Source organism: Doryrhamphus excisus, chromosome 16 (assembly GCF_030265055.1).
Source record: "Doryrhamphus excisus isolate RoL2022-K1 chromosome 16, RoL_Dexc_1.0, whole genome shotgun sequence".
Classification (NCBI taxonomy): domain Eukaryota; kingdom Metazoa; phylum Chordata; class Actinopteri; order Syngnathiformes; family Syngnathidae; genus Doryrhamphus; species Doryrhamphus excisus.
The window spans coordinates 3,244,784-3,260,509 of NC_080481.1; the positions used below are offsets into that span (position 1 = coordinate 3,244,784).

A 15,726-nucleotide genomic window follows, 5' to 3' on the forward strand; every position below is an offset into this window, starting at 1 on the left:
TAGAAAATGAATGAATGAATTAATGAATAATAATGATAATAATAATTATTAGTAGTAGTAGTAGTAATAATAATAATAATGATAATAGCAATGATAATAATAATAATTATTTTATTATTGTTGTTAATAGTAATAACAATAATAATAACAAAATAATAATAATAATTATTATTATTATTATTGGCTGGCGATCAGCCCAGGGTGTACCCCGCCTCCCGCCCGAAGACAGGCTCCAGCACCCCCTGCGACCCTCATGAGGATAACCGGTAGAAAATGAATGAATGAATGAATTATTATTATTATTACATAATTAATAATAATGATTATTATACTGATCACTGATATACTGATTTGCAGTGTAGATTGTGTGTACTTGTGTACATTTAATGTTGGCCTAAAACAATTGAGTATCTCTACTAAATCTGTCCAAAGGTGGGAAAGTTATATCCCGGTTCTTGTTCGTTATTTGTTTTTTGGATATGTTGATTTTTTTTCATTTTTTTTTATGTCTACTACATTCATTCATATCCTGTGCATCCCCGTTCTCAGAACCTAGTGACGCCCATGGCTCCCATACATGTAGTACAAGCGGTGATACAGCCATAAAAACATATTCTCCTCCAAACCCTCCAGCTAGAATGACATGTTTTCCGATTTTGGATCAACATTTGCAATAAAATTTATCAGAGCACAGGCAACACAGCAGGGGTGCATGCTTTGCCAAATTATGACCCATTTTAGTGCAGCGGTATAGGAGTATATGAGTAGATGATTGGCATGACTGTATCGGCTGTACAACATGCTTGAAAAGAAATCGGGTCTTTGCGTCCTTAAGTGACACAATTGTACCCTACAGGGGTAATTGTTGGACCAGAGGTAAGTGCTTGCCTGACCCAACAATCTGGTCGAGGTGTATTCATGAGCTTTAAAAGTCCACCGAAAAGTCTACCGAAGCGGGACCTTTAAGGGAACCCGGCAAAAGCACAATGATGCACTTTTGCTACGTGCCTCATTTATCTTTGTGCTCCAAGCTGCTGTTCTCATCACTTCTCGTGGCTTTAATTACAGCGTGTCCGACTGAAATCCCTTCATAGGTGCAACATCTCAGGGGATGACACTCTTAATAAACTGTCAACTCTTACGCAGACATGTTTCATACCGCTGTATAATGGAAATACCGCGTTTTAATACGTTTTGTACATTAAAGATGCTCGAAGCAATCCAACATATAGGTCACTATATAATAATATAATATAATATATACAAATAAAGTCAAATGAAAACTTGGTCAGGTGACATCAGCAGAGTATGACAACATTCTTCAGTTTCTTCAGCTGAGCCCAGCAAGTGGCATTTCGGACTCAATGTACTGTGTCTCAGCGACAGTACATGTGATTGACTTGTCTTGTCGATAGAGCCATTTGCCAGGGCATTGAAGCTAAATTTACCATTCAATGTACTTTTTTTTGGTCAATTTCTGACCTATATTTGTTCCTGCTGGTTTCTCAACATAACTGTAATGCTGCTGTAGTTTTCTCAAACTACGGTGTGTTCACTTTAATCCAAAAAAATAGTGCTGTTAAAGGGAATGTCCTTTAACTTGTAATTAACTGGGTTAACATTGACAGTCCTGGCTAAATTTAGGACCCATTAGTAGAATCCTTTTGTCTAACTCCCATTAGTGGCGTCATTAGGCCTATTTTAAGGGGAAAGAAGCCCCCCCTAAAATGTTCTTAAGCCCCCCTAAATATTCATTCATTTTCTACCACTTATCCTCACGAGGGTCGCGGAAGCCTATCCCAGCTGTCTTCGGGCAAAAGGCGGCGTACACCCTGGACTGGTGGCCAGCCAATCACAGGGCACATATAGACAAACAACCATTCACACTCACATTCATACCTATGGATAATTTGGAGTCGCTAATTAACCTAGCATGTTTTTGGAATGTGGGAGGAAACCGTTTTGCATGGATGCCAAGTCAGGTCCCACATGGATAGAAAAACAACAATATTGTCACATTGGCATCAAGTATCCGATAACATTCTCTGATGCTCACAGCTTCGAGGCCAGGGGTGTCCAAAATGCCTGGGGTGGTGTGGTGAAGGGGGTCCCGATGCATGCATGTTCAAACACTTTGGTCGACATAAAATGTGAGCTGCAAGCATGAAACCACAACCGCAACTGTCGAGTTACACAGCTTTAAAACCTGTATAGGCACTTCCTGTTCAGTGCAAAGTAAGCAACTAACAAAATTTTGTCCAAAACCTTTATTGTCATTGTTGCTAAGAACATGCAACAAAAGTAGCAGATCTGTTAGTGTAAAATATTGGATGAAAACATGAACATTTTGATAAAAATATGGACGCAAGTAAATACGCTAAAAATACCGGAGGTATGCTGGTGCCTATAACAAAAAAAGCTAAAAGACCAATCACAGGGCACATATAGACAAACAACCATTCACACTCACATTCATACCTATGGACAATTTGGAGTGGCCCATTAACCTAGCATGTTTTTGGAATGTGGGAGGAAACCGGAGTACCCGGAGAAAACCCACGCATGCACGGGGAGAACATGCAAACTCCACACAGAGATGGCCGAGGGTGGGCACCTCTAAATAATTTGATATTTTTGTTTGATATTTTGTTTTTGTTTTATAACTGTAATGCTGCTGTAGTTTTCTCAAACTACGGTGTGCTCACTTTAATAAAAAAAAATAGTGCCGTTAAAGGGAATGTCCTTTAACTTGTAATTATTAACTGGGTTAACTTTGACAGTCCTGGTTAAATTTAGGACCCATTAGTAGAGCCCTTTTGTCTAGTTCCCGAGTCACGTCTAAGGTCCTGTATTGACTTTGACCGGCCAAACAATAGCACTTGATGAGAGAGCAGCAACAACGCCCATTCTTCACGCTGTACAAAATGTGTGTTGACGTGTACGTTCTGGCTCTCAAGTTCAGGAAGGTTACCACCGAGGCGCATTCTTTCTTACAGTTTATTGTCGGCTCTCAAAGGCCGATGTTATGTTTGTTTGGCCGGGCTTTGATTGAGCGTTACCCCAGCGTGAAGGCATGGTGGCTGATGTTCAATCAATCAAGTCTTTCATCAGCAAAAGGTCTGCTCAAATAAAGCTGCACGACACATAAAAAATACTACAAAGGACAAAAAGAAAAAAAACGAAAGCCAAACACAAAACTCACTATGGGAGGTGGAAACAGGGATGTGCACAAAGGAGTAAATGTGAACAGAGATTGAATGTTTATCGAATACACAGGTACGAGAAACCCAGAAGAAACCAAACAAAACAATGACAATGATTGTGATTCTAACAGACTCCAAAGTACTGTTAAATATTATTGGCAGAAAACCTCTCTGAGCCTGCCCCCCACCCTCTGTCTCTGCAGGATCCGTCGAGAGCCCCTTCGAGCAGGGTGTCTCCCCAAACAACGTACCCTACTACATTAAGTAAGTAGTCCCTTTCCACCATTCCTAAAGGGAAAAAAACAAACGTAATTGACTTCAGTTTGAAAGTATGTCAGGTTGACGACAGTTTTTGTTCATGACTCTCGTCAATGAGATGTTCATGCTGTTGCTTTGGCTGTCGACTTTACACTAACAGTATCAAATATGAATCGGTTTGCTTACTAATTACTGCATGTAAACAGCCAATTGTTAAATGCTAATCAAAACGTGAAAACTAAAACATTAGGAGGAGAGTCGCTGTTTTTGAAAGGTGTTATTATTGTATTATTATTATTATTAAGTAACAAACAGAGGGAGAATGTACAAATCACGTTTGTTAAGGATTGAGGGAAATAAGTATTTAATCCCCGACAGTTGAGTTAGGTTACACATAAATGAGTCCTGTCCCTTTAAGAAAATATTCTTAACCTCAACTTGTTACGTGGATGAAAGACATCTGTCAGTCAAACATTGTCTTCCATCCAAGGCTCTCACTGCCATGGGCAAGACCAAAGAGATTAGAGACCTGATCAGTGCCACTCAACACCTGATTGGTTCACGCAATCCATTTATTCATCCATTCATCTATCATCACCCCTATCTGTCTGTCTGTCTGTCTATCTGTCCATCCATCCACCCATCCATCCACCCACCCATCCATCCATCCACCGACCCATGCACCCATCCAGCCACCACCGACCGACCCACCCACCCACGCGCCCATCCACCCACCCACCCATCCAACCATCCATCCATCATCCACCGACCCACCCACCCATCCATCCACTGACCGACCCACCCACCCATCCATCCATCCACCCATCCATCCAACCATCCATCCATCCATCCATCCATCCACCCACCCACCCATCCATCATCCACCCACCCATCCATCCATCCACCGACCCACCCACGCACGCATCCAGCCATCCACTGACCCACCCACGCACGCATCCACCCACCCATCCATCCATCCACCGGCCCACCCACCCACCCATCCAACCATCCATCCATCCATCCAACCATCCATCCATCATCCACCGACTCACCCATCCATCCATCTATCCATCCATCCACCGATATCCATCCTTCCATCCATCATCCATCCACCCATCCATCCATGTGTGGTTAGTGTTTCTAATGGCAATGAGAACATTTCCAGCTGTGGGACACTCACAGCTCAGAGCAATGCGATTTTCATTGAAAGGAACTTTTAAAACACACTGGCTGAGTCTCATATCATATCCTATAAACTGTCTATCACACATACAAGTGTGATAGACAGTGATAGACACCGACTACCCTCAGTGATCACCATTTCGGCTAAGTAGTGACAGGAGAGAGCTAAACTCGAGTGGTTGCAATTCACGATTAAAAAGGAGAGAAGAAAAAGCGGATAAATCTTGAGGTTGTCATTTTTCCAGATTACACAACAAGAGTAATCAATATTGGCTCTCATGGGTCTCGGGAACTAAATACACAGTGTACACAATATTTATTGATATATATTTGACAGAAGTATTGACTATGAGACACAGCCTTCGTCTTTTCAGTGCATAAGAGTGTTCACACTGAGCGGTACGGCAAAATGCCAGCACCCGAATGTTGTACTCAAAAAAGCAGCGATGCACACTAAGTGTGTGGAAGTGTTGGAAGTACACAACCATTATCACTTTCTAAAACTTAAACTTATTCAAACTTATTTTCTGTGCATGGTTTGCCGAATGATATGCCAATCAGCACTGCATTAACATTGCAATGCATGGTAAACATTGTTTAACATCATGAGCTTATTTTACTTACTGGTTATCAATTAATGATGGCACCCTGTCCCCCCCGCCACCCATTCTGGGCTGGATAACTTCCTGCTTCTTCCACAAGTCGAAGAAGTGTCGGCGGTTTTTTGCAGCTTTGGCGTGTCTGGTTTAGGACTAATTCGCTGTAAACAACGCACAGACAAAGGGTTAACAGGAAAGTTGGACGGCGGGAGGGAAAGTGAAGTGACAGGTTCTTTATCTCCACATGCAGAGACAAAACTGGACCTGACCAGATGACCAAGACACTGTGAGTCAGCACACAAACTCTTTGGAGAAAGGTCTGCCAGTTGAAAAGTTACAAGAATTGATATTTTGCGCTGTTGGATGTTAAGGAGGTTCTAAGTAGAGCTTTAAAATGCAAAAAGAAGATATGGGAGAAATGGGCTGTTCATCAGTTGATCAAAAGTTTCGGATCACAGCCATTAAAAGCCGACATCTTCAAACTACTTCAAAGATCCTGAGGGTTGTGGAACAAAATTTCAAGTGGTACACTGAAAAAAAATGGCACCAGTCCAAAACGCAGGACCATCCTCTGCACACGTAAAACTTTTCAAAGGCCTAGTCTCCTTCAATGGCACAGAGGAGGAGGCACAGTCATGATCTGGGCTGCTTTGGAACCTGCAGTGGAACAATGGGGCACTAATCAGGTTGTTGTGCAGGGGCATCAAATGGCATCAGGCTATGAGGAGATGTTGCAGGGGGTACTCCTAATGACTGAAGGTCCTCGTCTGTGTAGTAAAGACTGACTTTTTCAGTGGAAACATTGGCATCAAGTATGCCCAAACCCATTTTGAGGTGATGAACAGTCTACAGTTTTTTGTCTTACTACCATTTCTTTTCTTTTTATTCTTCTGCATTTTGAAGCCCTACTTAGAAGCTCCTTAAGGTCCAACAGAAATGCAATTTTTTTAACTAGTCCTACAAATTTTCATCAGGAGTGTATTTTTTTTCATCAAAATTGCACACACACGCCAGCGATTTAACAGCACACTCAACACCGTGGCTCATTCACACAACCACATCATCATCAATGATATCCTGTTGAGGTCGTTGTGGCCATCAAGCGTCCATAACTGCGCACTCAGCATTTTGAACGTTCTGAGTGCAACACCGTGGTACTGACGGTACAGTTTGCCGTACTTCTAAGTGTGAACACACAATTTGTTGGTGGTGTTGGTCTGAACACCTTGTACATTGTTCTGGCTGCAGATGGACTTTATAGTATTGCTTTGTAGCATTTCCCCTCGTTTTTTCCACACAAAATGTTACATTTGTTGGAATTGAACGTACTTTGGAATACAATTGTCAAGAAAAAACATAGTCAATGAGCAAGAAATAATGAAACAAATCCACACACACACTCAAACAGGTAAAGAGCGTCTGCTGTGTGTAAAAGTTCATTCTTAGCTAATAAATGACAGGTTGTTAGTGCCCGTTAATTTATTTAAGACTTCTCTTTTATGTAGACATCTCATTATTTAACTCACAGGTTTGTCCAATCATCTATCTTTTTCTTTCTCTTTCTTTACCCCCCTCCGTGGAAAAACCTGCAATCTTTTTGGGAGCGTCTCTACTGCTTTCCTTTCAGCAAACAGCAGTATGGGGGAAGGGGAGCTCCTCCCCGGTGAAGTCAAGCAGTCGGGTAAACCCGAGCTATACCGGAAGTGGGACGGTGCTGTGTCAAAATAAATGTATTCGGCTGAAACACACTACGTTTCTGCACTGGGTCTGTTTGATTGTAATCCGCTGAAATCACAAATTGAGTATCAAAGTAATGTACAGAAAAAATAAGAATCTTATCTATATATATCCTATTTACTGTAAATGCAGTGTATATTTATGTATGATATTCATTTTTAATAACAATTTAATAATTAGCTACATGTATTCATGTATCTGTGTGTGCTATTTTGCAAGCAGTCCAAGGATTTAAACTACCGTTTCTACGCAACAAACTATTATTTTGAAAGCAATTGAGCGGAACTGGTGTTTGTTTTAACCACGGGTGACTTGACGCGGGACCCAGCCTCTGCAAAGCACTGGCAACCTCCAGCACGGTTGTCCCGGTGCTCGTTAAGACGCCGAGTCGGATCGCGGAAGGGATTTCGGGGGATATCGGCTCGGTTCTGCCGGTTCAGCGAGCGACAATGCGGGAGCAGCTTCGGAAGTGAGTGCTGGGATTGGTGGTTTTTACTCTTATTATTATTAACAATGGTGGTGGTTCGTGTTAACGCTTGCGAGTGTCTTTGAAAATGTGACAAAGATGGATTCACGTAACATTTAGAACGTGGGAAAAATCAGACGGTCTTTCCTATTTTGCACACCATTAAGGACATTTGGTGTAATAATAATTAAATGTACACAATGTCAGGCTTGCAAATGAATAAGATGCATGCTTCCATGGCGAGGCATGATTTTTTTCAGCCGGGAAGCAGACGCGATCAGCGGGTTTTGGCTTCAACGTCCCCCTTCCCCCTTTTTCATACCTGGCTCGTGCATTTCCTCTTGTTTCGAAGCACAGTCACAGCCGTGTTCGAGCCTCGAAGTAGTAGACTATTGTGCTTTAAAGGCAAACAACCGGCTTGCGTGTTTTTCTGTATGTGTGTCTGTGTTGGGGTGTGTGTGTGTGGGGGGGGGGGTATTGGGGTATTGTTGTTTATTGGTGCACGCGCGCTGTATCGCCCCGTTCTGCAGGCTGATGCATCAATGCGCGTTGCATTCCTCCACACACGCCACAGTGCGTGTGCAATGTGCGTGTCGCATGTTACTGTGAACGTCCCTGGTCCGGTGTGGGGGTTCTCGTTGTCCGGGGCTGAAACGGCGCACGTCACAGTGCGTGAGTTGACGCTCATCATCCGCAGTCTCGAGCAACCCCAGAAGCGCGTGCGTGTGTGGTGAACCCCCTTGAGTTGTCTTAATGCGGGATGGATGGATGGCGCAGATTATTTGCATCGGAGTGGTGTGTGTGTGTGTGTGTTCATTCGAAGCCCAAACATAGTTGAAGTATAAGAAAACTAAGCCTGTGTCTCAAATGGAGTCAATACACTTCCATAAGTGTATAATATACACAGTGAAAACAGCTCCAGGCTGAAAGCATTGGGATGGGGAGCAGAGCTTTGACTAACATCCAGACCCAAACGGTGCGCAGAATAGTTGACAGCGTACCTCTACTGCAATCGTTCTCCACAGTTGCACCCAGTTGGGGTGTTTACTGTATTTGGACTAACATTAGCCACGTTTACATGGACCCAAATATTCCAATTCCAATCGGGTTATTTGTTTAAACGGAAATAATCTAACCTTTGTATGCACCTCATTCCGAAAGTGCCAATCCGAATGAATATATAATCGGATTCACAGGGGTGGAATATTTCTTTCCCCAATCCGATTGAGGTATCTTGTACCCGCTCAATCGGAAAGTTGTCAGCCTGCGTTCTTTTTCTTCTTCTGTTGTTTATTGGTGGTTGGCAAGCAGCTTTCGTGTGCATTAGCGCCATCTGTGGAACAGAATCTAAACCCTTCTATACGCCATTCACAAGTCCAGTTTTATTAAAGAAAATACATGTACCGAGCGTAATTATAAAATATTAGCAAGATTGAACTTTATCTTTTCTTGTTCCCGGGTGCGTTCTTTCAGCGAATGCTGAGATATGACGTAACACTCGCTCGAGACGTTCTTTGTTTAAAAAAAAATGGAGGCAAGCAATCGGCACTGGACTGCTGTGGAAAGTTTATTTTTGATTCAAACTAAATTTCAAGACTGGACAAACGAAAAACTGGTAATACGGAGTTATTCCAACAAGTGAAAGAAAAACTCGAGGAAGTCGGTATCACGTGATGTTTGTGTTTACGTTTTACTGCACATGCTCCGTTGACGATTCTGGTTGATTATAGCGGCACATGTAGACACGCCATTGGAATATTCTTTTCCATGTATACCATTGCTTTCGGAAAGGTCATTCAGAAAGATTCCATTCGGAAAGAGAAAAACTCCTCATGTAAACGTGGCTAATGACACAGCGTAGAGCTAGGGTTGTCTCGATACAACTTTTTCACTTCCCGTTACCGATATTGCTCCCTTGTATGTTCATGATACATACTTTTATTATTTATGTTGATGTGAGGATTGTTAGAAAAGGCTTGATTAAGTGGTTGGTATCACTCAAATTGATGTTTTGGATCACACTTGGTTCTGCGTATTGGAGATTTTAGGTGCAGGCCGATGAAATCCGCTGATATCGCACTGATACCGGATATAAATCATAAATCGGGACACCTCTATGTATTGGAATTGCTCCTCCACAGTTGCATTTCACAAATTGTCATAATGGAAAGTATTAGAAAGAAAGGAAATCCCAATCAAAGTCAGAATTAGGATGTGTTGTTTCATTCATCGACCGGTCCGGGGTGTACCCCGCCTCCTGCCCCAAGACCGTGAGATCCAGCATACCCGTGACTCTAGAGAGGATAAGCGGCATAGAACATGAAGGGATGTTTCACTCATGCAATTGCTCCTGTGCATGGAAGATTGTTGACTTGACCAAGCAGCAATGACCTGCTTGCGGTACGGAAACATTGATTTTGATCTGGGTTTGTTTGTTTTTTTGCCTTGGGGAAAGGTGGGCAAGGATTTTGATCTTGCCTTTGGGCAAGGCTTCGTATCTTGACAACCAACAATGCATCACCAACACATTGACTCGTCCGTGGGCCGCCATGCTTTTTCTTCAGAGTCAATTTTCAAAGCGCCTCGCAAGGTTTTTGTTGTTCTGTGATTCATGTGAGTGAGACATCTGCTTGGGTGTGGCTTAACTGCAGGCAACCATATTGTGCCAGTGCTTGTCAGGTGTGCATGCTAATATATAATAATGAGGGTAGTTAGGGGAAATTGAACACATTCCTGCGCCGCTCAGTTCTGCTTGTTACGTGTCTGTGTACTAGCGGCTCTCGGCATAAAACAAACGGTGAGCTGAGTGGCTGGACTATTTTTGTACAGCCTGTGATTTTCGAGTACCGCGGGACCCACTGCTCTTTAGTCAAAGTGCGGGGGACCTGCTGCAAAACAAGGTGGCGTAAGGATTATTATTTTGAAGTGCTGCCCAGACGAAGGTTAACTGCAAAGCTTGGGCCAACATATTCAAAACAAAGCTACTGCTCCACTGGACCAAACGGTGGCCTTTAAGGAAACAGGATTTACATTCATGTGATTTATTTTTTTATTTTTTGGGTCAATAGATGTTGATCAGAGTGACAGCCTGGAGGAAGAAAGTTGTTTTGGCATACAGTGCTCTGTAGCATCTACTTTGAACAGTTTGTGTCCGGGATGTGAGGAATCTGTGATGTTCGTTGCCCACTTCCTGGTCCTGGACCAATACAGGAAAGGGAAAGTTTACTCCAATTATTTTCCTGCAGATTTAATGGTTCTTTGGAGTCTGTTCCTTGTCTTGTTTGGTTGCAGATCCAAACCACACAGTGATGGAAGTGCACAGAACAGACTGAATGATTGACCACGACAGATGAATGATTGCTAGTTGGTTCTGACGACACCAGCGGATCAGTTGATCAACTTCCTGTCAATATTCAGACCAATGACTGTCGTGTCGTCTGCAAACCTCAGTCGTGTCCCAGAAGGGTGCCCCTGAGGTGCAGTCATTAGTGTCGAGGGGGAAAGAAAACACACCCTTGGAGGGCGTCAATGCTGGTGGTCCTGGTGCTGGATGTGATGCTTCCCAGCCTCACCTGCTGGTTCCTGTCAGTCAGGAAGCTGACGATCCATTGACAGGTGGAGGCTGGCACAGCGAGCTGGGGGAGTTTCTGGTGGAGAATCGCAGGGATGGTGGTGTTTAACGCCGAGTGGAAGTCCACAAACAGATCCCAGGGGGGCAAGGTGTTGCAGTGACTTGTCAAGGGACCAGTTATTGGTAAAAAGGAGTGTGAGCCTGGGTGACAAAGATGTGTTTTGAGTGATATTTTATTGGACATTAGGGTGTTTCTTGCCATCCCGTTTTGGACATGTGTTTTTAACTGCATTGTTTGTTTTAAAAATGTCACTGTAGTCCAAATGTGACTCTTTTTTTTACCAAAGACCGAAAGCAGGCTAGCTAGCGCCCTCTGATACAAAGTACACCCAGTGATAGCAAGGCAAAGCGTGGAAAGAAAGATCCAAGAATCGTGGAATGGAGATATGTTTGGTAGTGATCAAACACAATAAGAGACGTGTCACAGCAGGCGTGTAGTATTTGCCGCCGCACGTCAATGGGTTTTTGTGATCGGCTTTGAAAGGTGTTTATCGGCCTGTCCCGATTACAGAAATTGGTCGATTGATCACAGCATCCCTAGTAAAATTCTCTTCCATTTTTTAGTTGATCTGTCGTTCTACCCTGGTATCGTACTTAAAGAATGCAGTAATGCAAACCAACTGCCAGGGTTTTACTTAAGGTACCATCCCTAGGGTTGCAAGTAACAATTATTTCCTTAGTCGATTAATCTTTGTTTTGGTTAGCCCCTAAACGGACCAAATCAGTACGAGTTAAACACTTAGTGGTGTGGTTTGCAACATGTCAGAAAAGAGGCGCAAATATTCATCACTGTTTTCCAAAATCAAAGCTGATGTGTGTGAATATCTTGTTTTGCCTAAAACACAAAGATAATAGGTCTGCCTTCATGGGTGACTTAGGAAATTAAGAAATATTCACGTTTGAGAGGCTAATTGAGAATATTTACATTTATAAATCTAAAAATGATTAAACAAATACCATTACTGTTGTTAATTAATTGGATAATAGATTAATCATTGATTAATTGTTGCAGCACTACATACCAGTACAGTCGGTGTCTTAATCAGAGCCTGCCAAAATGTGGTACGGTAAAGATGAGTTTTGTATTTTGAGACTGAATGGAACATGACGTAGCATACTGTACATAGCATACCGTACATAGCATACTGTTATGTAGCCCTAAAAAGCTTTAAGCAAGTGAGAATGCTAGACAAAAACAAACCATCTTATGTTCCCCTCTCAGCCACCAGACCCAGACGACATGCTGGGATCATCCCAAGATGGCGGAACTCTACCAGTCTCTGGGTAAGACATTTACAAGACAATGCATGTAAGGAGGAATATTAATAATTGGCATGTGTATGTCACACTTTTTTGCTAGGTGATGCTAGGCCATGCAAATGTACGGATGGATTTAGATACATATGGTTGCTGGTTTCATTCCAAGCGGTGCAGGTCTGGTTCTGTCAAATAGACCAATATGCCCTTTCTGACTCTTCTTTCTTTTCCAGCCGACCTGAACAACGTTCGATTTTCAGCCTACCGGACAGCAATGAAACTCAGACGCCTGCAGAAGGCTTTGTGCCGTAAGTGCGCTATTGTCATCTTTCCATCCATTTTTTGCTGGTGCACTCAGTTTGGAGTTCCTCTACAGTGACATTAGGGATGCACTTGTACAGAGTGTGTGTGCGTGTCTGGTTAATTGGTTCGTGATAAATGAATTTCCGTGAAGTAGGAGTCTTTATTTGCCTGTTTGCAATCTTCTAAATGTGGGTTCTAACATTATTAGAGCACTCTGGATATGAAATTAGACATCAGCATTTCATAGTTAGTTTTTTTTTTCCTTCCTCTTCTGACAATACTTCCTGTGGTCTCATCGATGTAACACCTAGTGACCTAAATGTTTCGTTTAGGCCAAAAAGTCATAACATTTTCTTGAATATGCATTTTTTTACTAATAGGCCATAGTCAGCCATGAAAAAGCGCTGATTGATTAGTTGATATATTTCGAAAAGCCGTGATAGGCTGAAGCTGTGAAATACGAAGCTGGAAGTGGAAGGGACGACTAATGGCAAATATGGTAATAAAATAAAAAGTTGCACCTGATTTATTTGTGGTGAACAGGGTCTTATGCAAATAAGATAAGGTTATTGAGTTTCTTTAAGAAAATCATATCTAGACTCGCTTTTATATATAAAAAGCATCCTTAAATTAATTTTATTGTCATCTGACATTATATAAAAATAAAATAAAATGAACTTGATCTTCTTGAGGGGACGAGGCTCCCCCCTATTGTAACAGTAGGGGACAGACAAACCTCAGAGACCTAAAGTGGTCCACAAGTCAAACTCAAAGCATGGCATCGCAAATAATTGACGTTACATTGCACAGTTACATTGCACAAGATAAATGAATGTTGAGAATGTTGAGTGGTTAGCGCGCAGACCTCACAGCTAGGAGACCTGAGTTCAATCCCACCCTCGGCCATCTCAGTTTGCATGTTCTCTGGGTACTCCGTTTTCCTTCCCCATTCCAAAAACATGCTAGGTTAATTGGCGACTCCAAATTGTCCGTAGGTATGAATGTGAGTGTGAATGGTTGTTTGTCTATATGTGTCCTGTGATTGGCTGGCCACCAGTCCAGGGTGTACCCCACCTCTCGCCCAAAGACAGCTGGGATAGGCTCCAGCACCTTTTCCACGACCCTCGTGAGGATAAGCGAAAATGAATGAATGAATTCCGAAATGATCCACAACATCAGGGAAATTGCTGTGAAACAGCGATGGGGCAAGAAAACGAGCCATATTTCAAAACAGAAAAGTACATGCTAGACGGGTCATTTAGTAATTGCCGTGTATTTTGACCGTAGGAGGAGGCCAGAATACCTGGAGACCCATGCAAACCCACACAAGCACACAGAGCTCATACAAACTAACCAGCTGTAGATATAGATAGCATGCGTGTAGAGTGCCTCATCTATGCATCACAGAGGTTTGCATCTCATGACTCAAGTGTTCTCCTCTGTGCCTTCGTAGGCCCTTTTCACTGGACGGGGGACTTTGTTCAATGACATGAACAGAAAGACAGAAGAAAATATGAAAAATATCAAAAACATGACTCACTCGCTGACCCAACATCATATTTTTGCACTTAATAAAGACAAAAGAAACGTAAATTAGTGCAATCACTTCTCCCATGAGCTGATGGATGTTTTGCAATTGCTCCTCCATAGTTACATTTGACAAACTTTCATAATAGAAAGCAATGGAAAGACTCAAAATTAGTCCACAGTCAAAATCCAGATGTGTCATTTACTTCATGCGATTGCTCCTCCGCACGCAATATAAAGCGTGGATAATAAATTGTAAAGGCAACCATGTAGGGACAGAAACGACATGCCGTGTTTGTGCATTTTGTGTATTTAAGTGTACGTGCAGGCACGATGCGGCACGGCGGTCGAGTGGTTAGCGCGTAGACCTCACAGCTAGGAGACCAGGGTTCAATCCCACCCTCGGCCATCTCTGCGTGGAGTTTGCATGTTCTCCCCGTGCATGCGTGGGTTTTCTCCGGGTACTCCGGTTTCCTCCCACATTCCAAAAACATGCTAGGTTAATTAGCAACTCCAAATTGTCCATAGGTATGAATGTGAGTGTGAATGGTTGTTTGTCTATATGCGCCCTGTGATTGGCTGGCCACCAGTCCAGGGTGTACCCCGCCTCTTGCCCGAAGACAGCTGGGATAGGCTCCAGCACCCCTCGCGACCCTCGTGAGGAAAAGCGGTAGAAAATGATGATGAATGAATGAAGTGTACGTGCAAAGCGCATTCAACTGTTTTGCAATCGCTCCTCCAAAGTTACATTTCATAAAATACATTTTGTGTGTCGAAAAAAAAATCAATCTACATCACTTAATTCATGCGACCCCGAGTCGACACAGTTGTAAGTGCGTGTGTGTGTGCGTGTGTACTCTGATACAAACGTGCAGCATAGCCGACTGTATTGCAATCACTCCTCCTCAGTTGTCATAGAAATAGTTCATAATAGCAAGCAATAGAAAAAGTCAGTCCGCAAAAATATACTGCTGTGTCATTTCGCTCCTCCAAGTGTACGCAAGTGTTAGTGTGTGTGTGTGTGTGTGTGCGCTTCCACGGAGAGATAGGACCGATCATCGATACACGGATACAGACATGTGCCGCATAGCCGATTGAATAGGAATCACTACTCCACCATCATATTTGACAAACTGCACCAAAGTCGAGCATCCCTGCATGAAGTCATCCTTCCTTCCGCTTGAGAAGTCTTAATGCATGATGATGATGATGATGATGAGTGATGAGTAATGTACAGTTTTATTGATCCAATGAGTGAGGTTCACCCTCCCGCCGTTGCCCTTGTGCATCCTTCAGATTCCAACTCGGAGCGGATGAACCCGCCGTTGTCACATCCTCTTGTGTCTTTGTTTCCAGTGGACCTGCTGAGCATGCCGACGGCGTGCGAGGTATTCGACCAGCACGGTTTGAAGCAAAACGAGCAGCTGCTGGACATCTCCCAGCTGGTGGCCTGTCTTAGCAGCCTGTACCAGCGGCTGGAGCAGAGCCACGCCCACCTGGTCAGCGTCCCGCTCTGCGTCGACATGTGCCTCAACTGGCTGCTCAACGTCTACGACACGTAGG

General features: G+C 43.1%; 1 protein-coding gene across 18 annotated transcripts in view; it reads left to right on the forward strand.

The window, feature by feature from the left end:
* Positions 1 to 15,726, forward strand: part of dmd (dystrophin) — a 198,192-nt gene that overhangs the window by 142,412 nt on the left and 40,054 nt on the right. For 12 of the 18 annotated variants that reach the window (XM_058052496.1, XM_058052506.1, XM_058052498.1 and 9 more), the window contains 5 exons: positions 3,407 to 3,467; positions 5,493 to 5,528; positions 12,299 to 12,360; positions 12,567 to 12,641; positions 15,520 to 15,721. In XM_058052496.1, coding sequence (XP_057908479.1) covers positions 3,407 to 3,467; positions 5,493 to 5,528; positions 12,299 to 12,360; positions 12,567 to 12,641; positions 15,520 to 15,721 — 436 coding nt within the window. Of the gene's footprint in view, positions 1 to 3,406; positions 3,468 to 5,492; positions 5,529 to 5,898; positions 7,449 to 12,298; positions 12,361 to 12,566; positions 12,642 to 15,519; positions 15,722 to 15,726 lie in introns of those variants that run through there. The other 6 variants (XM_058052503.1, XM_058052507.1, XM_058052493.1 and 3 more) reach the window with 2 other exon arrangements.